This window comes from Hyperolius riggenbachi, chromosome 7 (genome assembly GCF_040937935.1).
Source record: "Hyperolius riggenbachi isolate aHypRig1 chromosome 7, aHypRig1.pri, whole genome shotgun sequence".
NCBI classification, from domain to species: Eukaryota; Metazoa; Chordata; class Amphibia; order Anura; family Hyperoliidae; genus Hyperolius; species Hyperolius riggenbachi.
The window spans coordinates 3,988,944-4,012,577 of NC_090652.1; the positions used below are offsets into that span (position 1 = coordinate 3,988,944).

The following is a 23,634-nucleotide window of genomic DNA, read 5'->3' on the forward strand; positions in this document are numbered from 1 at the left end:
ACATATCTGGGGCTTCCTCCAGTCCCATATGCTCTGATCGCTCCCACGCCGCCGTCCTCAGCTGCCCACAGCTATGAGAACTGGCTCCCGTCACTAACGCCATTGGAGCCAGCTACGCAGGAGAAGTGCACCCTCTACGTATCTCTCCATACACTGCTGCAGAGATACGCAAACAGCGCACTTCCCTTACCTTCAGACTGGCTCTGACTGACGGCAGTGCGGGGAGCCGGTTCTCATAGCTGCGGGCAGCGGTGGACGGCGGCGTGGGATCGATCAGCGCGTATGGGGCTGGAGGAAGCCCCAGGTATGTATAGAATCTTTTTGTTTTTTGATCTATGGTTCCCTTTAAGAGCAGATTATGTAGGTAAACCCTCATACTGCATGGAGGTGGTCAAATTGGTCACTGATTGGCCAATCATTATTGTGTGTACCAGGCTTAAAGGTTTTTTATTCACTTCAGGGCCATTTCCACTGAGTGCAAATTCACACTGTGAAAGTTCCTATTAGTACAGGAAGCAATGCAATTTCTATAACGCAGTCTCCATTGAATGCGTTTTTTAACCACTTTGCATCCAGACCTTGTTTCCCCATTATGCATCAGAGCCGTTTTGACAGTTTAGCCATGACCCTAGTTAATCAGCAATAACTTTATCCCTACTCATGACACCTAAAGGATCTATATATCGTTTTTTTCAAGACAAACTAGGCTTTCATTGGTGAGCATTTTGTTCAAAGAAAAACTTTGTTTTCTACGCCCTAAATGGGAAAAATTAAAAATAAAAAAATGCATTATTTCTCAGTTTTAAACAATTCCAGTTTAAAAATTGGATCTGGTACCATAAACGGTGCAGATCGACGACAAACAATTGTTCTATTGATCGTTCTGTTGATCCGAAATTCAAAGCTATTCTTTTGGTCTGATCAGACTGCTTATCACTTTTTTCCTGCGTTGGTGGATTCGAACAATGGTTTCCCATCAATCACAATGATTGGATCAGACGGTCAATTGTTCAGGAGAGTGTATCATTAATGGGTACCTCAACCCTTAAAGAGAACCTGAGCTGAAAATAAAAATGTAACATTAACATACACAGGTCACACTTACCTCCCATGCAGACTGCTCATCGATCTCTTTCTCTTCTCCTGCATCCTGTTTGTCCACTGTGATCAATGGAATTCTCCGTCCTCCATTTTGAAAATGGCCATTACCCCATAACAACTTCCTGGTCAGCAAACTGTTAAACTGTAATATCACTCACTTGAGCCATAGGAAAACATGGACATTACCTTGCACATTCAGTTGTAACTGACAGCAGTTGATATATAACTGACAGTAACTGGTATATTTCAGTTCTGACAAAATATTGTCAGAACTGGAAGGGATCGATTCGCTGTAAGAAGAAAATGGTGAGCTTCTGAGAGGTACTGATGATGAGGTAAGTATGTAATATTCATTTGTAGCTACATCATGTGTTTATTTTAAATAATTTTACTCAGTTCAGGTTCCCTTTAAAGAACAAGCGACACCCATGTTAACCTAGAAATAAAAAACACATATATAAATAGATAAATACTACTTCTACTTACATAACAGATGTATATTGTGCTATCCACGTAATGGTTCCTGTAAATTTTATAAAGGAAAAGCAGAAAATCCTATTCTGGGCAGTGGCCATCTTGCCAAGCTAATGCTGACATCATATCCTCCCTGACTCTTTTCCCCCCTCCCTTCTCTTGCTCATTGTGTATTCATTAGCTGCCCTCCTCCCAGAGTCTTCAGACACTCCCACTGAGGTGTATACTAGGAACTGCACTGTCTTATCCTCCAATCGCTGAGTCACCTCAGCCTTGCTTGTAAACACAAGTGATCAGAGGGTGTTTCTGATAAGCAGCTAGGCAGGGAAATAAATGGAAGAGGAGGAATATATTATAGATAAAAAGAACTCCCAGCATTCAACTATTTGGCACTAGGGCCAGTGCTCCTAAAGTATGTTACAACTACAAACCATAACAGCAGAAAAAGTTTGGAGAGATATGTAGAGGGCGTACTTCTCCTGCGTAGCTGGCTCTGATGACGTCAGTGACGGGACCTGGTTCTCGTAGCTGTGGGCAGCAGAGGACGGTGGCGTGGGAGCGATCTGAGCTCTGAGTCCCTTAAAGGAAAGTGGAAAATCGCTTTAAAAAACGCTGAACAGAGCGATTTTTTTCAAGTGTTTTTTCCCAAAAGCTGACCTCTTCCAGGTCAAAGTGTAAAAGAATGGTAACATTATTACACAAAACGCTCCAAAAATTGCTAGGCATAAATAGAATATCACAAGTCAGTGTAGGCACAAGCTAAGAATCGCTTTAAAAATGTCTTCAAAAAACGCTAAACGTTTTCGATGACACTAGCGATTATTGGTGTGCACTAGGCCTCTGTGGTAGCATACACTTCCAGGAGAAAACGGAGGCTCTGTTCCTGGCGAGGAGCGTGCTTGTCTGGGCAGAAATCCTCGTGTTTTCTGCCACATGCGTTTTCGTTTTCAAGTGTGTTCTATGTGCTTTTTTTTTTTCATGCAATTCTGTCTTTTTTTTTTTTTTTTTTTTTACAAAAACATGCAAAATACCAAAGCATGCAAATTGAATGTGTTTTTCATTGTCCATTGTATTTCCCTATACATGAATTTGCAAGAAGCATGCGATTTCCACCATATGTCTAAACTCGTGCCATTCTAATAATTGTGTGCCTTGCCTACCCCCCATTAACACGTACTGATGCTCCATCAGATGTCATTCCTTCTCCTTTGCATGCAGATCTCATGCAAGTTGCAGATTGTAACTGAAACAATTGAACATTGAGAGGGAATGCACACAGGGCAGTCAGAATCCCACTCTGCATACAATTTGTATGAGATTGCATGCAAACTGAAATTACTGAAATTTTCTTAACCCTCTCTGCCAGCATTACTTCAGAGGATCCTCACAGACTCCCGTACCCTGCAAGTCTCTGTGTGCATACTGATGTCATCATGTGTGTGATGATATCATGCTGCCAGGGTGTGCACTGTGCACAGGGGGGAGGGGTAAGAGTCACAGGGTAGAGGGAGTGGGGAAGGAGCATGGTCACATGGGCTGTAGAGGTACACCTTAAAGGACACCGGAAGCGAAAATAAACGAATTAAATAAACAATTGTATCTATCTTCCTTCTCTTAAAAATGACTTTTTAAGATATTCCACAGTTTTATTTTATGTTTAAATCTACTTTAATTTTTAACTGTTTTATTGTTTTTGCTCAATGACCTATTCATTGAAGTATGCCAGAGCTAAAATCTATGAACTATTGACTCTTTTTATCTCTTTCCTGCTCTCAGAAGCCATTTTCTGCTAGGAAAGTGTTTTATAGTTGGAATTTCTTATCAGGGAGGGTCACACTGTAGTCACTTCCTGTCTGAGTCAGGACTGAGTCAGCCACTTACATACCTGATATTTAACTCTTTCAGGCAGAGAAAGAAAAAAAGGAACACAGCCTAGTACACATATATATCTTCAGGTCTGCTTTAAATGGAACCCAAGGTGAGAGGGAATGGGATATGGAAGCTGCCATATTTATTTCCTTTTAAAGCGGATCCGAGATGAAAAACTAACTATATCAAGTAACTTGTCTATATATCTTATCTAAAGCTTAGAGTAGTTTACACAGCAAATCTAGCTGCAAACAGCTTCAACAGTATATGATTATTTATTCCTGTGATACGAGGGCAGCCATGTTCTGCTTTTCACATTGTCACAGGCAAGCTGATAGCATCTGCAGCCCTCAGCTCAATCCCTTCTCCTCCTCCCTCCTTCCCTCTGCCTCTGAAATATCTGGCTAGTAACCTCCTCCTGCCCAGACTGAGCTCCCATAAGCCCTTTCTACATGGGTCTCAGAGTGCCTAGGTGCTGGAAAACCTGTGGGCGAGCTTTGTTTAGTTTATAGGGAATTAGAGTATTAAAATAAAACAAAGAAAAGTATTTGGCTTGAGGAATGTCCTATAAACTATATGAAAGGAACACAATTATGCAATGAGTAAAAGTTTATCTCGAATCCACTATTATTAGAATATTAGTTGCCTGGCAGTCCTGTTGATCTTCTGGCATAAGCAGTGTCTGGGTCAAAACCCTGGAACAAGCATATGGCTAAGGCTCGGTTCACACTGGCTTTTTTCGTGGAACGTAAGCGGAACGTATACTGTACAAACGGAACAGATGTAAATGGATCCAATGTTAACCTATGGATCCATTCACATCTGTCCGTTAGTATGGGTACGTTCCGTACGTTCCGGTCCCCGGATCCCAAAATTGCTGCAGGCCCTAATTTTCCGGACCGTTCTGCCCTGCGGAATGGAGCCGGAAATAAATGCTGCAGCATTGGGGCAATGGGAAACAGAATGTTTCTTTACATTAGTAAAGAAACGGACCGTTCCACGGGCGATGTGGGCACGGGCGACGCAAATCTAGCAACGGGAGGGTGAGGGGAGGATCGGGTGGGTGGGCTAGGGAGGCTTTATACATACCTAATCGTGCGCAGCAGCCGGCGGTAGAGGCTTCCGTCTTCTTCCGGGTCATGTGACTACATGAGGTATCATGTGACTAGTCACATGACGCTCTGCGTAGTCACAGCGGAAGAAGAGGAAGGCTCTACCGCCGGCTACCTATGAATATTAGGTATGTATTGCTGAGTGATAACGGATCCGATCAATCATTGATCAGATCCGTTTTCACAATGTGAATGGACACTCCGTGGGCCATCCGGATCCGGTGATGTGTACCCCGGATCCGCTCACCGGATCTGGTTTGGCCCAAAACGCCAATGTGAACCGAGCCTAATCCAGCAGTACCTGAGTCAGCTGAGTCAGAGCACCTGATCTGCTGCATGCTTGTTCAGGGGCTGTGGCTAATAGTATTAGAGGCAGAGGATCAGCAGGGCTGCCAGGGAACTGGTATTGCTTAAAAGGAAATAAATATGGCAGCCTCCCTATCCCTCTCACTTCAGTTGTCATTTAAGTTGCACTAAGCGCTCATGTGACAAGGACAGTGACAGATTTGGGTACAGCGGTGGCTGTAGCTGCAGCTGGGATGTGGAAGACGCAGCTGTATTATAAGCAGATTAGAGGAAACGCTGAAAATCCTGCGAGTAAATATAAATGTGTCCCCCCCCCCCCAATATGTCGCTCACATTTCACCCGTCACTCCCCTACATCCGTGTTTATTGACACAGCATTCCGTGTGCGGCCGCGCATTCCTCTACAGACCACCGGGGGGGGGGGTGTATGGACAGAAATATGGGGGATCTCTTGTACAATCTCCTCCTCTGTAATCATTCCAGAACAAGAGACAAAAAAAGTGTTTTGAAATCAGTTCTCTATAACTTTCTTGTCACCCCCAAACTAATAAAAGTGTAATACTTGCCTGTCCCTGTGGGGGGCAGGTGCACTCGCAGTTGGAGGCGGAGTACAGAGCGGCGCAGGTCCAGTCAGTACAAGCGGATGACGCTACCGACTCCAGCGTGTGTAAATCAGCCTGGACTTCTGTCTCATGTTGATGCATCACACAGCGCATAGTGTGAATGGTTGATATAGTAATGAGCTCTTGACCGCCGTACAGAGTTCAGCTGTCATCCAGACACCTAAGGACTCTTTCACCCTAGAGGCCTTTTTCGGTGTTTTACCGCCACGGCCATAGTTTGCGTTTTCCATGGTAAAATGAAAGTCCATAGACTTTCATTTTACCTTTCACACTTAACGCAGCATTTTTGAGTGTTGCGTTTTGAAGCTCCCCGGCGCTTTTTCAGGGCCGACCGCGGCGTTTCACGTTTCAATGATAGTCAATGGAAAACGCAAACTATAGCTTTTTTTAAAACGTTTCACCACTGAAAAAAAATCCCCAGAATTCAATAAAAAAAAAAAGACTTTTTTTTAGAGCTGCAGAGCGCTTTGAAAACGCTATGGAAAAGCTATGTATTGCCGCTGAAAAGCACCAAAACGCTGACAGCAAAAGGCAGCATTTTAGCCTTTTCTACCGCAGCCTCTTGTGTGAAAGAGCCCTTAGGAAGCAGGCTGGAGCGGCGAGAGGGACGAGACCGAGGAGCAGTGAGAGGGACGAGACTGCGCGGCGGTGAGAGGGACGAGACCGAGGAGCAGTGAGAGGGATGAGACTGCGCGGCGGTGAGAGGGACGAGACCGAGGAGCAGTGAGAGGGACGAGACTGCGCGGCGGTGAGAGGGATGAGACCGGGCGTTGGCGAGAGGGACGAGACCGAGGAGCAGTGAGAGGGATGAGACTGCGCGGCGGTGAGAGGGACGAGACCGAGGAGCAGTGAGAGGGATGAGACTGCGCGGCGGTGAGAGGGACGAGACCGAGGAGCAGTGAGAGGGATGAGACTGCGCGGCGGTGAGAGGGACGAGACCGAGGAGCTGTGAGAGGGACGAGACTGCGCGGCGGTGAGAGGGATGAGACCGGGCGTTGGCGAGAGGGACGAGACCGAGGAGCAGTGAGAGGGACGAGACCGAGGAGCTGTGAGAGGGACGAGACTGCGCGGCGGTGAGAGGGATGAGACTGGGCGTTGGCGAGAGGGACGAGACCGAGGAGCTGTGAGAGGGACGAGACTGCGCGGCGGTGAGAGGAATGAGACTGGGCGTTGGCGAGAGGGACGAGACCGAGGAGCTGTGAGAGGGACGAGACTGCGCGGCGGTGAGAGGGATGAGACTGCGCGGCGGTGAGAGGGATGAGACTGCGCGGCGGTGAGAGGGATGAGACTGCGCGGCGGTGAGAGGGATGAGACCGGGCGTTGGCGAGAGGGATGAGACCGAGGAGCTGTGAGAGGGACGAGACTGCGCGGTGGTGAGAGGGATGAGACTGGGCGTTGGCGAGAGGGACGAGACCGAGGAGCAGTGAGAGGGATGAGACTGCGCGGCGGTGAGAGGGATGAGACTGGGCGTTGGCGAGAGGGACGAGACCGAGGAGCAGTGAGAGGGATGAGACTGCGCGGCGGTGAGAGGGACGAGACCGAGGAGCAGTGAGAGGGATGAGACTGCGCGGCGGTGAGAGGGACGAGACCGAGGAGCAGTGAGAGGGATGAGACTGCGCGGCGGTGAGAGGGATGAGACTGGGCGTTGGCGAGAGGGACGAGACCGAGGAGCTGTGAGAGGGACGAGACTGCGCGGCGGTGAGAGGAATGAGACTGGGCGTTGGCGAGAGGGATGAGACCGAGGAGCTGTGAGAGGGACGAGACTGCGCGGCGGTGAGAGGGATGAGACCGAGGAGCTGTGAGAGGGACGAGACTGTGCGGTGGTGAGAGGGATGAGACCGAGGAGCAGTGAGAGGGATGAGACTGCGCGGCGGTGAGAGGGATGAGACTGGGCGTTGGCGAGAGGGACGAGACCGAGGAGCTGTGAGAGGGACGAGACTGCGCGGTGGTGAGAGGGATGAGACTGGGCGTTGGCGAGAGGGACGAGACCGAGGAGCTGTGAGAGGGACGAGACTGCGCGGCGGTGAGAGGGATGAGACTGCGCGGCGGTGAGAGGGATGAGACCGGGCGTTGGCGAGAGGGACGAGACCGAGGAGCTGTGAGAGGGACGAGACTGCGCGGCGGTGAGAGGGATGAGACTGCGCGGCGGTGAGAGGGATGAGACCGGGCGTTGGCGAGAGGGACGAGACTGCGCGGCGGTGAGAGGGATGAGACTGGGCGTTGGCGAGAGGGACGAGACCGAGGAGCTGTGAGAGGGACGAGACTGCGCGGCGGTGAGAGGGATGAGACTGGGCGTTGGCGAGAGGGACGAGACCGAGGAGCAGTGAGAGGGATGAGACTGCGCGGCGGTGAGAGGGACGAGACTGGGCGTTGGCGAGAGGGACGAGACCAAGGAGCTGTGAGAGGGACGAGACTGCGCGGCGGTTAGAGGGACGAGACCGAGGAGCTGTGAGAGGGACGAGACTGCGCGGCGGTGAGAGGGACGAGACCGAGGAGCTGTGAGAGGGATGAGACCGAGGAGCAGTGAGAGGGATGAGACTGCGCGGCGGTGAGAGGGACGAGACCGAGGAGCGGTGAGAGGGATGAGACTGGGCGTTGGCGAGAGGGACGAGACCGAGGAGCAGTGAGAGGGATGAGACTGGGCGTTGGCGAGAGGGACGAGACCAAGGAGCTGTGAGAGGGACGAGACTGCGCGGCGGTGAGAGGGACGAGACCAAGGAGCTGTGAGAGGGACGAGACTGCGCGGCGGTGAGAGGGACGAGACCGAGGAGCGGTGAGAGGGATGAGACTGGGCGTTGGCGAGAGGGACGAGACCGAGGAGCAGTGAGAGGGATGAGACTGCGCGGCGGCGAGAGGGACGAGACCGAGGAGCAGTGAGAGGGATGAGACTGCGCGGCGGTGAGAGGAATGAGACTGGGCGTTGGCGAGAGAGACGAGACCGAGGAGCTGTGAGAGGGATGAGACTGCGCGGCGGTGAGAGGGATGAGACTGGGCGTTGGCGAGAGGGACGAGACCGAGGAGCTGTGAGAGGGACGAGACTGCGCGGCGGTGAGAGGGATGAGACCGAGGAGCTGTGAGAGGGACGAGACTGCGCGGCGGTGAGAGGGATGAGACTGGGCGTTGGCGAGAGGGACGAGACCGAGGAGCTGTGAGAGGGATGAGACTGCGCGGCGGTGAGAGGAATGAGACTGGGCGTTGGCGAGAGGGACGAGACCAAGGAGCTGTGAGAGGGACGAGACTGCGCGGCGGTGAGAGGGACGAGACCGAGGAGCTGTGAGAGGGACGAGACTGCGCGGCGGTGAGAGGGATGAGACCGAGGAGCTGTGAGAGGGATGAGACTGCGCGGCTGTGAGAGGAATGAGACTGGGCGTTGGCGAGAGGGACGAGACTGCGCGGCGGTGAGAGGGATGAGACCGAGGAGCAGTGAGAGGGATGAGACTGGGCGTTGGCGAGAGGGACGAGACCGAGGAGCTGTGAGAGGGACGAGACTGCGCGGCGGTGAGAGGGATGAGACTGGGCGTTGGCGAGAGGGACGAGACCGAGGAGCTGTGAGAGGGACGAGACTGCGCGGCGGTGAGAGGGATGAGACTGCGCGGCGGTGAGAGGGATGAGACTGCGCGGCGGTGAGAGGGATGAGACCGGGCGTTGGCGAGAGGGACGAGACCGAGGAGCTGTGAGAGGGACGAGACTGCGCGGCGGTGAGAGGGATGAGACTGGGCGTTGGCGAGAGGGACGAGACCGAGGAGCAGTGAGAGGGATGAGACTGCGCGGCGGTGAGAGGGATGAGACTGGGCGTTGGCGAGAGGGACGAGACCGAGGAGCAGTGAGAGGGATGAGACTGCGCGGCGGTGAGAGGGACGAGACCGAGGAGCAGTGAGAGGGATGAGACTGGGCGTTGGCGAGAGGGACTAGACCGAGGAGCAGTGAGAGGGATGAGACTGCGCGGCGGTGAGAGGGATGAGACCGGGCGTTGGCGAGAGGGATGAGACTGCGCGGCGGTGAGAGGGACGAGACCGAGGAGCAGTGAGAGGGATGAGACTGGGCGTTGGCGAGAGGGACTAGACCGAGGAGCAGTGAGAGGGATGAGACTGCGCGGCGGTGAGAGGGACGAGACCGAGGAGCAGTGAGAGGGATGAGACTGGGCGTTGGCGAGAGGGACGAGACCGAGGAGCAGTGAGAGGGATTAGACTGCGCGGCGGTGAGAGGGATGAGACCGGGCGTTGGCGAGAGGGATGAGACTGCGCGGCGGTGAGAGGGACGAGACCGAGGAGCAGTGAGAGGGATGAGACTGGGCGTTGGCGAGAGGGACGAGACCGAGGAGCAGTGAGAGGGATGAGACTGCGCGGCGGTGAGAGGGACGAGACCGAGGAGCAGTGAGAGGGACGAGACTGCGCGGCGGTGAGAGGGATGAGACCGAGGAGCTGTGAGAGGGACGAGACTGCGCGGCGGTGAGAGGGATGAGACCGAGGAGCTGTGAGAGGGACGAGACTGCGCGGCGGTGAGAGGGATGAGACCGAGGAGCAGTGAGAGGGATGAGACTGCGCGGCGGTGAGAGGAATGAGACCGAGGAGCAGTGAGAGGGACGAGACTGCGCGGCGGTGAGAGGGATGAGACCGAGGAGCAGTGAGAGGGACGAGACTGCGCGGCGGTGAGAGGGATGAGACCGAGGAGCAGTGAGAGGGACGAGACTGCGCGGCGGTGAGAGGGATGAGACCGAGGAGCTGTGAGAGGGACGAGACTGCGCGGCGGTGAGAGGGATGAGACCGAGGAGCTGTGAGAGGGACGAGACTGCGCGGCGGTGAGAGGGATGAGACCGAGGAGCTGTGAGAGGGACGAGACTGCGTGGCGGTGAGAGGGATGAGACCGAGGAGCAGTGAGAGGGATGAGACTGCGCGGCGGTGAGAGGAATGAGACCGAGGAGCTGTGAGAGGGACGAGACTGCGCGGTGGTGAGAGGGATGAGACTGGGCGTTGGCGAGAGGGACGAGACCGAGGAGCTGTGAGAGGGACGAGACTGCGCGGCGGTGAGAGGGATGAGACTGGGCGTTGGCGAGAGGGACGAGACCGAGGAGCAGTGAGAGGGATGAGACTGCGCGGCGGTGAGAGGGATGAGACTGGGCGTTGGCGAGAGGGACGAGACCGAGGAGCAGTGAGAGGGATGAGACTGCGCGGCGGTGAGAGGGACGAGACCGAGGAGCAGTGAGAGGGATGAGACTGGGCGTTGGCGAGAGGGACTAGACCGAGGAGCAGTGAGAGGGATGAGACTGCGCGGCGGTGAGAGGGACGAGACCGAGGAGCAGTGAGAGGGATGAGACTGGGCGTTGGCGAGAGGGACGAGACCGAGGAGCAGTGAGAGGGATGAGACTGCGCGGCGGTGAGAGGGATGAGACCGGGCGTTGGCGAGAGGGATGAGACTGCGCGGCGGTGAGAGGGACGAGACCGAGGAGCAGTGAGAGGGATGAGACTGGGCGTTGGCGAGAGGGATGAGACTGCGCGGCGGTGAGAGGGACGAGACCGAGGAGCAGTGAGAGGGATGAGACTGGGCGTTGGCGAGAGGGACTAGACCGAGGAGCAGTGAGAGGGATGAGACTGCGCGGCGGTGAGAGGGACGAGACCGAGGAGCAGTGAGAGGGATGAGACTGGGCGTTGGCGAGAGGGACGAGACCGAGGAGCAGTGAGAGGGATGAGACTGCGCGGCGGTGAGAGGGATGAGACCGAGGAGCTGTGAGAGGGACGAGACTGCGCGGCGGTGAGAGGGATGAGACCGAGGAGCAGTGAGAGGGACGAGACTGCGCGGCGGTGAGAGGGACGAGACCGAGGAGCTGTGAGAGGGACGAGACTGCGCGGCGGTGAGAGGGATGAGACCGAGGAGCAGTGAGAGGGATGAGACTGCGCGGCGGTGAGAGGAATGAGACCGAGGAGCAGTGAGAGGGACGAGACTGCGCGGCGGTGAGAGGGATGAGACCGAGGAGCTGTGAGAGGGACGAGACTGCGCGGTGGTGAGAGGGATGAGACCGAGGAGCAGTGAGAGGGATGAGACTGCGCGGCGGTGAGAGGGACGAGACCGAGGAGCTGTGAGAGGGATGAGACTGGGCGTTGGCGAGAGGGACGAGACCGAGGAGCAGTGAGAGGGATGAGACTGCGCGGCGGTGAGAGGGACGAGACCGAGGAGCAGTGAGAGGGATGAGACTGCGCGGCGGTGAGAGGGATGAGACCGAGGAGCTGTGAGAGGGATGAGACTGCGCGGTGGTGAGAGGGATGAGACCGAGGAGCAGTGAGAGGGATGAGACTGCGCGGCGGTGAGAGGGATGAGACCGAGGAGCTGTGAGAGGGACGAGACTGCGCGGCGGTGAGAGGGACGAGACCGAGGAGCTGTGAGAGGGATGAGACTGCGCGGTGGTGAGAGGGATGAGACCGAGGAGTAGTGAGAGGGATGAGACTGCGCGGCGGTGAGAGGGATGAGACCGAGGAGCTGTGAGAGGGATGAGACTGCGCGGTGGTGAGAGGGATGAGACCGAGGAACAGTGAGAGGGATGAGACTGCGCGGCGGTGAGAGTGATGAGACCGAGGAGCTGTGAGAGGGACGAGACTGCGCGGCGGTGAGAGGGATGAGACCGAGGAGCTGTGAGAGGGACGAGACTGCGCGGTGGTGAGAGGGATGAGACTGCGCGGCGGTGAGAGGGACGAGACCGAGAAGCTGTGAGAGGGATGAGACTGCGCGGTGGTGAGAGGGACGAGACCGAGGAGCAGTGAGAGGGATGAGACCGAGGAGCAGTGAGAGGGATGAGACTGCGCGGCGGTGAGAGGAATGAGACCGAGGAGCAGTGAGAGGGACGAGACTGCGCGGCGGTGAGAGGGATGAGACCGAGGAGCAGTGAGAGGGACGAGACTGCGCGGCGGTGAGAGGGATGAGACCGAGGAGCTGTGAGAGGGACGAGACTGCGCGGCGGTGAGAGGGATGAGACCGAGGAGCAGTGAGAGGGATGAGACTGCGCGGCGGTGAGAGGAATGAGACCGAGGAGCAGTGAGAGGGACGAGACTGCGCGGCGGTGAGAGGAATGAGACCGAGGAGCTGTGAGAGGGACGAGACTGCGCGGCGGTGAGAGGGACGAGACCGAGGAGCTGTGAGAGGGACGAGACTGCGCGGCGGTGAGAGGGACGAGACCGAGGAGCAGTGAGAGGGATGAGACTGCGCGGCGGTGAGAGGGATGAGACCGGGCGTTGGCGAGAGGGATGAGACCGAGGAGCAGTGAGAGGGATGAGACTGCGCGGCGGTGAGAGGGATGAGACCGAGGAGCTGTGAGAGGGACGAGACTGCGCGGCGGTGAGAGGGACGAGACTGGGCGTTGGCGAGAGGGATGAGACCGAGGAGCTGTGAGAGGGACGAGACTGCGCGGTGGTGAGAGGGATGAGACTGCGCGGCGGTGAGAGGGATGAGACTGGGCGTTGGCGAGAGGGACGAGACCGAGGAGCTGTGAGAGGGACGAGACTGCGCGGCGGTGAGAGGGATGAGACTGGGCGTTGGCGAGAGGGACGAGACCGAGGAGCAGTGAGAGGGATGAGACTGCGCGGCGGTGAGAGGGATGAGACTGGGCGTTGGCGAGAGGGACGAGACCGAGGAGCAGTGAGAGGGATGAGACTGCGCGGCGGTGAGAGGGACGAGACCGAGGAGCAGTGAGAGGGATGAGACTGGGCGTTGGCGAGAGGGACGAGACCAAGGAGCTGTGAGAGGGATGAGACCGAGGAGCAGTGAGAGGGATGAGACTGCGCGGCGGTGAGAGGGATGAGACCGGGCGTTGGCGAGAGGGACGAGACCGAGGAGCTGTGAGAGGGACGAGACTGCGCGGCGGTGAGAGGGATGAGACTGGGCGTTGGCGAGAGGGACGAGACCGAGGAGCAGTGAGAGGGATGAGACTGCGCGGCGGTGAGAGGGACGAGACCGAGGAGCAGTGAGAGGGATGAGACTGGGCGTTGGCGAGAGGGACTAGACCGAGGAGCAGTGAGAGGGATGAGACTGCGCGGCGGTGAGAGGGATGAGACCGGGCGTTGGCGAGAGGGATGAGACTGCGCGGCGGTGAGAGGGACGAGACCGAGGAGCAGTGAGAGGGATGAGACTGCGCGGCGGTGAGAGGGACGAGACCGAGGAGCAGTGAGAGGGATGAGACTGGGCGTTGGCGAGAGGGACGAGACCGAGGAGCAGTGAGAGGGATGAGACTGCGCGGCGGTGAGAGGGATGAGACCGGGCGTTGGCGAGAGGGATGAGACTGCGCGGCGGTGAGAGGGACGAGACCGAGGAGCAGTGAGAGGGATGAGACTGGGCGTTGGCGAGAGGGATGAGACTGCGCGGCGGTGAGAGGGACGAGACCGAGGAGCAGTGAGAGGGATGAGACTGGGCGTTGGCGAGAGGGACTAGACCGAGGAGCAGTGAGAGGGATGAGACTGCGCGGCGGTGAGAGGGACGAGACCGAGGAGCAGTGAGAGGGATGAGACTGGGCGTTGGCGAGAGGGACGAGACCGAGGAGCAGTGAGAGGAACGAGACTGCGCGGCGGTGAGAGGGATGAGACCGAGGAGCAGTGAGAGGGACGAGACTGCGCGGCGGTGAGAGGGATGAGACCGAGGAGCTGTGAGAGGGATGAGACTGCGCGGCGGTGAGAGGGATGAGACCGGGCGTTGGCGAGAGGGATGAGACCGGGCGTTGGCGAGAGGGATGAGACTGCGCGGCGGTGAGAGGGACGAGACCAAGGAGCAGTGAGAGGGATGAGACTGGGCGTTGGCGAGAGGGACGAGACCGAGGAGCAGTGAGAGGGATGAGACTGCGCGGCGGTGAGAGGGACGAGACCGAGGAGCTGTGAGAGGGACGAGACTGCGCGGCGGTGAGAGGGACGAGACCGAGGAGCAGTGAGAGGGATGAGACTGGGCGTTGGCGAGAGGGATGAGACTGCGCGGCGGTGAGAGGGACGAGACCGAGGAGCAGTGAGAGGGATGAGACTGGGCGTTGGCGAGAGGGACTAGACCGAGGAGCAGTGAGAGGGATGAGACTGCGCGGCGGTGAGAGGGACGAGACCGAGGAGCAGTGAGAGGGACGAGACTGCGCGGCGGTGAGAGGGATGAGACCGAGGAGCTGTGAGAGGAACGAGACTGCGCGGCGGTGAGAGGGATGAGACCGAGGAGCAGTGAGAGGGACGAGACTGCGCGGCGGTGAGAGGGATGAGACCGAGGAGCTGTGAGAGGGATGAGACTGCGCGGCGGTGAGAGGGATGAGACCGAGGAGCTGTGAGAGGGATGAGACTGCGCGGTGGTGAGAGGGATGAGACCGAGGAGCTGTGAGAGGGATGAGACTGCGCGGTGGTGAGAGGGACGAGACCGAGGAGCAGTGAGAGGGATGAGACTGCGCGGCGGTGAGAGGGATGAGACCGAGGAGCTGTGAGAGGGACGAGACTGCGCGGCGGTGAGAGGGATGAGACCGAGGAGCAGTGAGAGGGACGAGACTGCGCGGCGGTGAGAGGGATGAGACCGAGGAGCTGTGAGAGGGATGAGACTGCGCGGCGGTGAGAGGGATGAGACCGAGGAGCTGTGAGAGGGATGAGACTGCGCGGTGGTGAGAGGGACGAGACCGAGGAGCAGTGAGAGGGATGAGACTGCGCGGCGGTGAGAGGGATGAGACCGAGGAGCTGTGAGAGGGATGAGACTGCGCGGTGGTGAGAGGGACGAGACCGAGGAGCAGTGAGAGGGATGAGACTGCGCGGCGGTGAGAGGGACGAGACCGAGGAGCAGTGAGAGGGACGAGACTGCGCGGCGGTGAGAGGGATGAGACCGAGGAGCAGTGAGAGGGACGAGACTGCGCGGCGGTGAGAGGGACGAGACCGAGGAGCAGTGAGAGGGATGAGACTGCGCGGCGGTGAGAGGGATGAGACCGAGGAGCTGTGAGAGGGATGAGACTGCGCGGTGGTGAGAGGGACGAGACCGAGGAGCAGTGAGAGGGATGAGACTGCGCGGCGGTGAGAGGGACGAGACCGAGGAGCAGTGAGAGGGATGAGACTGCGCGGCGGTGAGAGGGATGAGACCGGGCGTTGGCGAGAGGGACGAGACCGAGGAGCAGTGAGAGGGATGAGACTGCGCGGCGGTGAGAGGGATGAGACCGAGGAGCAGTGAGAGGGATGAGACCGAGGAGCAGTGAGAGGGACGAGACTGCGCGGCGGTGAGAGGGATGAGACCGAGGAGCTGTGAGAGGGATGAGACTGCGCGGCGGTGAGAGGGATGAGACCGGGCGTTGGCGAGAGGGACGAGACCGAGGAGCAGTGAGAGGGATGAGACTGCGCGGCGGTGAGAGGGACGAGACCGAGGAGCAGTGAGAGGGATGAGACTGCGCGGCGGTGAGAGGGACGAGACCGAGGAGCGGTGAGAGGGACGAGACTGCGCGGCGGTGAGAGGGATGAGACTGGGCGTTGGCGAGAGGGACGAGACCGAGGAGCTGTGAGAGGGACGAGACTGCGCGGCGGTGAGAGGGATGAGACTGGGCGTTGGCGAGAGGGACGAGACCGAGGAGCTGTGAGAGGGACGAGACTGCGCGGCGGTGAGAGGGATGAGACTGGGCGTTGGCGAGAGGGATGAGACTGCGCGGCGGTGAGAGGGACGAGACCGAGGAGCAGTGAGAGGGATGAGACTGGGCGTTGGCGAGAGGGACTAGACCGAGGAGCAGTGAGAGGGATGAGACTGCGCGGCGGTGAGAGGGATGAGACTGGGCGTTGGCGAGAGGGATGAGATCGAGGAGCAGTGAGAGGGACGAGACTGCGCGGCGGTGAGAGGGACGAGACCGAGGAGCAGTGAGAGGGATGAGACTGCGCGGCGGTGAGAGGGATGAGACCGAGGAGCTGTGAGAGGGATGAGACTGCGCGGTGGTGAGAGGGACGAGACCGAGGAGCAGTGAGAGGGATGAGACTGCGCGGTGGTGAGAGGGACGAGACCGAGGAGCAGTGAGAGGGATGAGACTGCGCGGCGGTGAGAGGGACGAGACCGAGGAGCAGTGAGAGGGATGAGACTGCGCGGCGGTGAGAGGGATGAGACCGGGCGTTGGCGAGAGGGACGAGACCGAGGAGCAGTGAGAGGGATGAGACTGCGCGGCGGTGAGAGGGATGAGACCGAGGAGCAGTGAGAGGGATGAGACCGAGGAGCAGTGAGAGGGATGAGACTGCGCGGCGGTGAGAGGGATGAGACCGAGGAGCAGTGAGAGGGATGAGACCGAGGAGCAGTGAGAGGGACGAGACTGCGCGGCGGTGAGAGGGATGAGACCGAGGAGCTGTGAGAGGGATGAGACTGCGCGGCGGTGAGAGGGATGAGACCGGGCGTTGGCGAGAGGGACGAGACCGAGGAGCAGTGAGAGGGATGAGACTGCGCGGCGGTGAGAGGGACGAGACCGAGGAGCAGTGAGAGGGATGAGACTGCGCGGCGGTGAGAGGGACGAGACCGAGGAGCGGTGAGAGGGACGAGACTGCGCGGCGGTGAGAGGGATGAGACTGGGCGTTGGCGAAAGGGGACGAGACCGAGGAGCTGTGAGAGGGACGAGACTGCGCGGCGGTGAGAGGGATGAGACTGGGCGTTGGCGAGAGGGACGAGACCGAGGAGCTGTGAGAGGGACGAGACTGCGCGGCGGTGAGAGGAATGAGACTGGGCGTTGGCGAGAGGGATGAGACTGCGCGGCGGTGAGAGGGACGAGACCGAGGAGCAGTGAGAGGGATGAGACTGGGCGTTGGCGAGAGGGACTAGACCGAGGAGCAGTGAGAGGGATGAGACTGCGCGGCGGTGAGAGGGATGAGACTGGGCGTTGGCGAGAGGGATGAGATCGAGGAGCAGTGAGAGGGACGAGACTGCGCGGCGGTGAGAGGGACGAGACCGAGGAGCAGTGAGAGGGATGAGACTGCGCGGCGGTGAGAGGGATGAGACCGAGGAGCTGTGAGAGGGATGAGACTGCGCGGTGGTGAGAGGGACGAGACCGAGGAGCAGTGAGAGGGATGAGACTGCGCGGCGGTGAGAGGGACGAGACCGAGGAGCAGTGAGAGGGATGAGACTGCGCGGCGGTGAGAGGGATGAGACCGGGCGTTGGCGAGAGGGACGAGACCGAGGAGCTGTGAGAGGGATGAGACTGCGCGGCGGTGAGAGGGACGAGACCGAGGAGCGGTGAGAGGGACGAGACTGCGCGGCGGTGAGAGGGATGAGACTGCGCGGCGGTGAGAGGGACGAGACTGCGCGACGGTGAGAGGGATGAGACTGGGCGTTGGCGAGAGGGACGAGACCGAGGAGCTGTGAGAGGGACGAGACTGCGCGGCGGTGAGAGGGATGAGACCGGGCGTTGGCGAGAGGGACGAGACCGAGGAGCAGTGAGAGGGATGAGACTGCGCGGTGGTGAGAGGGACGAGACCGAGGAGCAGTGAGAGGGATGAGACTGCGCGGCGGTGAGAGGGATGAGACCGAGGAGCTGTGAGAGGGATGAGACTGCGCGGTGGTGAGAGGGACGAGACCGAGGAGCAGTGAGAGGGATGAGACTGCGCGGCGGTGAGAGGGACGAGACCGAGGAGCAGTGAGAGGGATGAGACTGCGCGGCGGTGAGAGGGATGAGACCGGGCGTTGGCGAGAGGGACGAGACCGAGGAGCTGTGAGAGGGACGAGACTGCGCGGCGGTGAGAGGGACGAGACCGAGGAGCAGTGAGAGGGATGAGACTGCGCGGCGGTGAGAGGGATGAGACCGAGGAGCTGTGAGAGGGATGAGACTGCGCGGTGGTGAGAGGGACGAGACCGAGGAGCAGTGAGAGGGATGAGACTGCGCGGCGGTGAGAGGGACGAGACCGAGGAGCAGTGAGAGGGATGAGACTGCGCGGCGGTGAGAGGGATGAGACCGGGCGTTGGCGAGAGGGACGAGACCGAGGAGCAGTGAGAGGGACGAGACCGAGGAGCTGTGAGAGGGATGAGACTGCGCGGCGGTGAGAGGGACGAGACCGAGGAGCGGTGAGAGGGACGAGACTGCGCGGCGGTGAGAGGGATGAGACTGCGCGGCGGTGAGAGGGACGAGACTGCGCGGCGGTGAGAGGGATGAGACTGCGCGGCGGTGAGAGGAATGAGACTGGGCGTTGGCGAGAGGGACGAGACTGCGCGGTGGTGAGAGGGATGAGACCGAGGAGCTGTGAGAGGGATGAGACTGCGCGGCGGTGAGAGGGATGAGACCGAGGAGCTGTGAGAGGGATGAGACTGCGCGGCGGTGAGAGGGATGAGACCGGGCGTTGGCGAGAGGGATGAGACTGGGCGGTGGTGAGAGGGACGAGACCGAGGAGCAGTGAGAGGGACGAGACTGCGCGGCGGTGAGAGGGATGAGACCGAGGAGCAGTGAGAGGAATGAGACTGGGCGTTGGCGAGAGGGACGAGACCGAGGAGCAGTGAGAGGGATGAGACTGCGCGGCGGTGAGAGGGATGAGACCGAGGAGCTGTGAGAGGGACGAGACTGCGCGGCGGTGAGAGGGATGAGACCGAGGAGCAGTGAGAGGAATGAGACTGGGCGTTGGCGAGAGGGACGAGACCGAGGAGCAGTGAGAGGGACGAGACTGCGCGGCGGTGAGAGGGATGAGACCGAGGAGCAGTGAGAGGGATGAGACTGCGCGGCGGTGAGAGGGACGAGACCGAGGAGCTGTGAGAGGGATGAGACTGCGCGGCGGTGAGAGGGATGAGACCGAGGAGCAGTGAGAGGGATGAGACTGCGCGGCGGTGAGAGGGATGAGACTGCGCGGCGGTGAGAGGGATGAGACCGAGGAGCAGTGAGAGGGATGAGACTGCGCGGCGGTGAGAGGGATGAGACCGAGGAGCTGTGAGAGGGACGAGACTGCGCGGCGGTGAGAGGGATGAGACCGAGGAGCAGTGAGAGGGACGAGACTGCGCGGCGGTGAGAGGGATGAGACCGAGGAGCTGTGAGAGGGACGAGACTGCGCGGCGGTGAGAGGGATGAGACCGAGGAGCAGTGAGAGGGATGAGACCGGGCGTTGGCGAGAGGGACGAGACCGAGGAGCTGTGAGAGGGACGAGACTGCGCGGCGGTGAGAGGGACGAGACCGAGGAGCAGTGAGAGGAATGAGACTGGGCGTTGGCGAGAGGGACGAGACCGAGGAGCTGTGAGAGGGACGAGACCGAGGAGCTGTGAGAGGGACGAGACCGAGGAGCTGTGAGAGGGACGAGACTGCGCGGCGGTGAGAGGGATGAGACCGAGGAGCTGTGAGAGGGACGAGACTGCGCGGCGGTGAGAGGGATGAGACCGAGGAGCTGTGAGAGGGACGAGACCGAGGAGCTGTGAGAGGGACGAGACTGCGCGGCGGTGAGAGGGATGAGACCGAGGAGCAGTGAGAGGAATGAGACTGGGCGTTGGCGAGAGGGACGAGACCGAGGAGCAGTGAGAGGGATGAGACCGAGGAGCAGTGAGAGGAATGAGACTGGGCGTTGGCGAGAGGGTCGGCACAACATACTTCTTTTTCTGTAAAGTGCTCACCAAATCACTTTTCAAGGCTCTTCTTGAAGTGCTTTGTGATTTCCCTATACTTTGCTTTGAAGCGCAAACACACAAGGAAATGGCGCTCGGAAAAAAAAGCTCATCGCTCATGTGAGAACACTCACATAGAGCAACATTGCTCTAGCGCGTTTAAATCTATTTTAAAAATCGCCATTGCTTAAAGGGAACCAGAGACGAAGCTCCCTCATGTATTTTACCATAGAAATCAGTGGGAACATTAGAGAAAACATTTACCCTGCTCTCTGTTCCATCCTCACTGCTAAAAGTGTCTGTTATCTAGCTGAGATAAGAATCCCGGACTGAGCATTGAGTCTGGCTTTGCTATAATGACTCAGCTATAATGATTCCTGAGCAAAGCCAGCAGGGGGCAGGCTTGGGCTTGAAAAGACACAAAAGAACACAGTCTCAGCTATAATCATTCTGTAGCAAAGCCAGACCGACTGCTCAGTCGGGGATTCTTATCAGAGGTGATAACAGGCAAATTAAACAGAGAACAATGAAACAAAGAGCAGATTAGGTGTTTACTGTCATGTTCCCACTGATTTATAAGGTAAAATACATGAGGGTGCTTCATCTCTGGTTCTCTTTAAAAAGAAATGAAAACGCTCCAAGTGTGAGCAAGCCCTAAATGGCCATAGTAGTGAAGCACAAGAAGCAGCAGGTGGAGCGCCTGTGTCATTACCGACTGGGAGTTTCTATGTAGGATGCATGCCAGTCGCGGCTTGCGAGTATCAGAGCGACAGTTCACAATCTGATCAACGGAGGGCAGCAAAGTACACAAAACTCCACCCTCCACTCCTGCTACATTTTCTCCAGCAATTTCACTTGTCTTTTTCTGCTTGTTTTTCTGCACGCGTTTTCTGTACAACATGTGCATTTGCATACCTCCCAACTTTTTGAGATGAGAAAGAGGGACACTTAAGCCACACCCATGCCACACCCCTGGTCACGCCCTCGTCAAACCCCCTAGTCACGCATACCATAAATATTTCATTAGAAAAATATGTTGTTTTATAATGCAAACCACACTGGTCCTTTCTATCCTGGTGCATTTTCCTTCATATTAACATTTTACAATTAGTAATATATTAATGTAAAGGATGGGAATAAAGTTTAGAGTCAATCAAACACATTTTTAGTAGAGAAATATTTATATTTACATAGAAAGAGGGACAAAGTCCTGAAAGAGGGACAAATAAGGGTGAAAGAGGGACAGAGGGACAGGGCTCCAAAAAAGGGACTGTCTCTCCAAAAGAGGGACAGTTGGGAGCTCTGCATTTGTATGCAGAAGAACACGTGTGTTTTTTCAGAAAAAGGACACAATGAACATGCGGAATTGGCTGCAAGACGCCATTTTTTCTCTGCACGCGAAAAACACATTCTAGTGTGAAGTAGCCCATTTATTAACATGAGTTCCCGATTTAACCTCCCTGGTGGTAATCCTAAGCTACGCTCAGTCTAGCCGGGAGCTCTATGCAGAGTATAGCACACAGCAGGCATTTTTACTCACCTCCCGGGGCATCCAAACATTGGTAGCCGTTCTCCTTCCTGTCCTCCGAGGCTCTGAATCAGTCTGTGGTGAGATCACCATCACCGATCTCACCCCAGAGTTCCAGCACCACCCGGAGGACAGAGGTAAAATAGCAGCACTGGAGCCCAGGGTGGTGAGTGAGAGCAGGGGTTGCTGCAGAGACTCTGGCTGCATGATTTTGTCCCAATTTTAGGGTCTGAAATGTTTTAAGACCTTAAAATCCAGAAATAATCACACTGCCAGGGAGGTTAAAGGGATCTTGAGCTCAGGCTAAAACTACAATTTGGACTTACTTGGGGCCTCCTCCAGCCCGCCGTAGCCTGTGAGGTCCCGGGGCCTCCTCCTGCCTCCTCTCCAGGTCCCGCTGGTGGTTCCGATAATCAGCAGCTTCGGCCTGAAGTCCCCGAGCGCATCCCCCGCCTTGCAGGCTACGCATCATCATGCTGGCCGGCGTGAGAGCCTTGCGCATGCGCAGTTCTCTAAGACTGAACCACGCATGCACAGGACTGTCATGCCAGCCAGTATGAAGACGCATAGCATACGCAGCGGGGACTCATACTGGGGACTTCAGGCCAAAGTCACTAATTATCGGAGCCCCAGTAAGACCAGGAGAGGAGCCAGGAGGATGCTGGGGGACCTCACAGGCTACGGCAGGCTGGAGGAAGCCCCAAGTAAGTCCAAAGTGTGGTTTTAGCTCAAGGTCCCTTTAAGGCTGCTTTCACAGTGGGACGTTACAGGCGCACATTAGTGCGCCTGTAACGCTCCCCCAACGCGCAGCAATGTAACACAAGTGGGCTGTTCACACAGCCCACGTTGCGTTACATGTAATGCTGCACGTTGTCTGCAAAGTGCAGCATGCTACGGCGTTGGAGCGGCTATAGCCGCGTTAGACTGTTTGCACATGCGCAGTGGGGGGCGGAGAGGAGGCGGGGAGAGCCAGCTACAGTAGCCGCGCACATGGCTACTTAATATTCACTGCACTGGCGGCAGCTGATTGGCCGGCGGGACCACGTGATGCGGAGTGTCTCGCTCCGCATCACGTGGTCCCGCTGGCCAATCAGCGCCACTCTGGGAGACATTATAGGACTCGAGCCGCCTAACGCGGCTCACTCTACCGTCGGCTCTTGCAGCACCATACGTTGTGTTAGGTGCACGTTATGCGACCTTAACGTGGCACCTAACGCAACGTCTTGGTGTGCAAGAAGCCTAAATGCAGAAAACAGACAAGTGTGACCCCTGCCTGACAGGACTGGATTTGGAGGAATTTTGCCATCTCTTTCCTCCCAGTATTTGCTGGCACTATTTATTTATTTATTTATTTATTGTATTTATAAAGCGCCAACTTATTACGCAGCGCTGAACATTAATTTAGGTTACAGACAATATTTAGGGGTGACATACAGCAATATGACAATACAGGAGTACATGCAAACCAGATCACACACCATAGTATGAGTACCAGGTAATGCTCTGTCACTGGATGGGAGCATGGAGATCACACAGCACAGTATGAGTACAAGGTAATGCTTAGTCACTGGAGGGGAGCATGGAGATCACACAGCACAGTATGAGTACAAGGTAATGCTTAGTCACTGGATGGGAGCATGGAGATCACACAGCACAGTATGAGTACAAGGTAATGCTTAGTCACTGGATGGGAGCATGGAGATCACACAGCACAGTATAAGTACAAGGTAATGCTTAGTCACTGGATAGAGCATGGAGATCACACAGCACAGTATGAGTACAAGGTAATGCTTAGTCACTGGATGGAGCATGGAGATCACACAGCACAGTATGAGTACAAGGTAATGCTTAGTTACTGGATGGAGCATGGAGATCACACAGCACAGTATGAGTACAAGGTAATGCTTAGTCACTGGAGGGGAGCATGGAGATCACACACCATAGTATGAGTACAAGGTATTGCTTAGTCACTGGATGGGAGCATGGAGACCACACAGCACAGTATGAGTACAAGGTAATGCTTAGTCACTGGATGGGAGCATGGAGATCACACAGCACAGTATGAGTACAAGGTAATGCTTAGTCACTGGATGGGAGCATGGAGATCACA

At 57.1% G+C, this 23,634-nt stretch overlaps 1 protein-coding gene across 1 annotated transcript; it reads right to left on the reverse strand.

Annotated features, from left to right (window-relative positions):
- Nucleotides 1–5,037: 5,037 nt before the first annotated feature.
- Nucleotides 5,038–22,092, reverse strand: LOC137525318 (proline-rich protein 36-like). Its single transcript, XM_068246373.1, has 3 exons — nucleotides 21,851–22,092; nucleotides 6,475–9,393; nucleotides 5,038–5,110 (listed from the first exon to the last, which is right to left on the reverse strand). Exons 1-3 carry the CDS (start codon nucleotides 22,090–22,092, stop codon nucleotides 5,038–5,040), a joined length of 3,234 nt encoding a protein of 1,077 aa, XP_068102474.1.
- Between the last annotated feature and the right edge of the window lie 1,542 nt (nucleotides 22,093–23,634).

Bases quoted from the DNA above. Each gene is read 5' to 3' on its own strand.
- LOC137525318 (XM_068246373.1), bottom strand. From the start codon at position 22,092: ATGCGTCTTCATACTGGCTGGCATGACAGTCCTGTGCATGCGTGGTTC. The intron at 9,394-21,850 runs GTAAGTCCAAAT...TCCTCGGTCTAG, and splicing joins CGGGCTGGAGGAGGCCCCAA to TCCCTCTCGCCAACGCCCAG. The intron at 5,111-6,474 runs GTCTCATCCCTC...CTTATAATACAG, and splicing joins GTCCCTCTCGCCAACGCCCG to CTGCGTCTTCCACATCCCAG.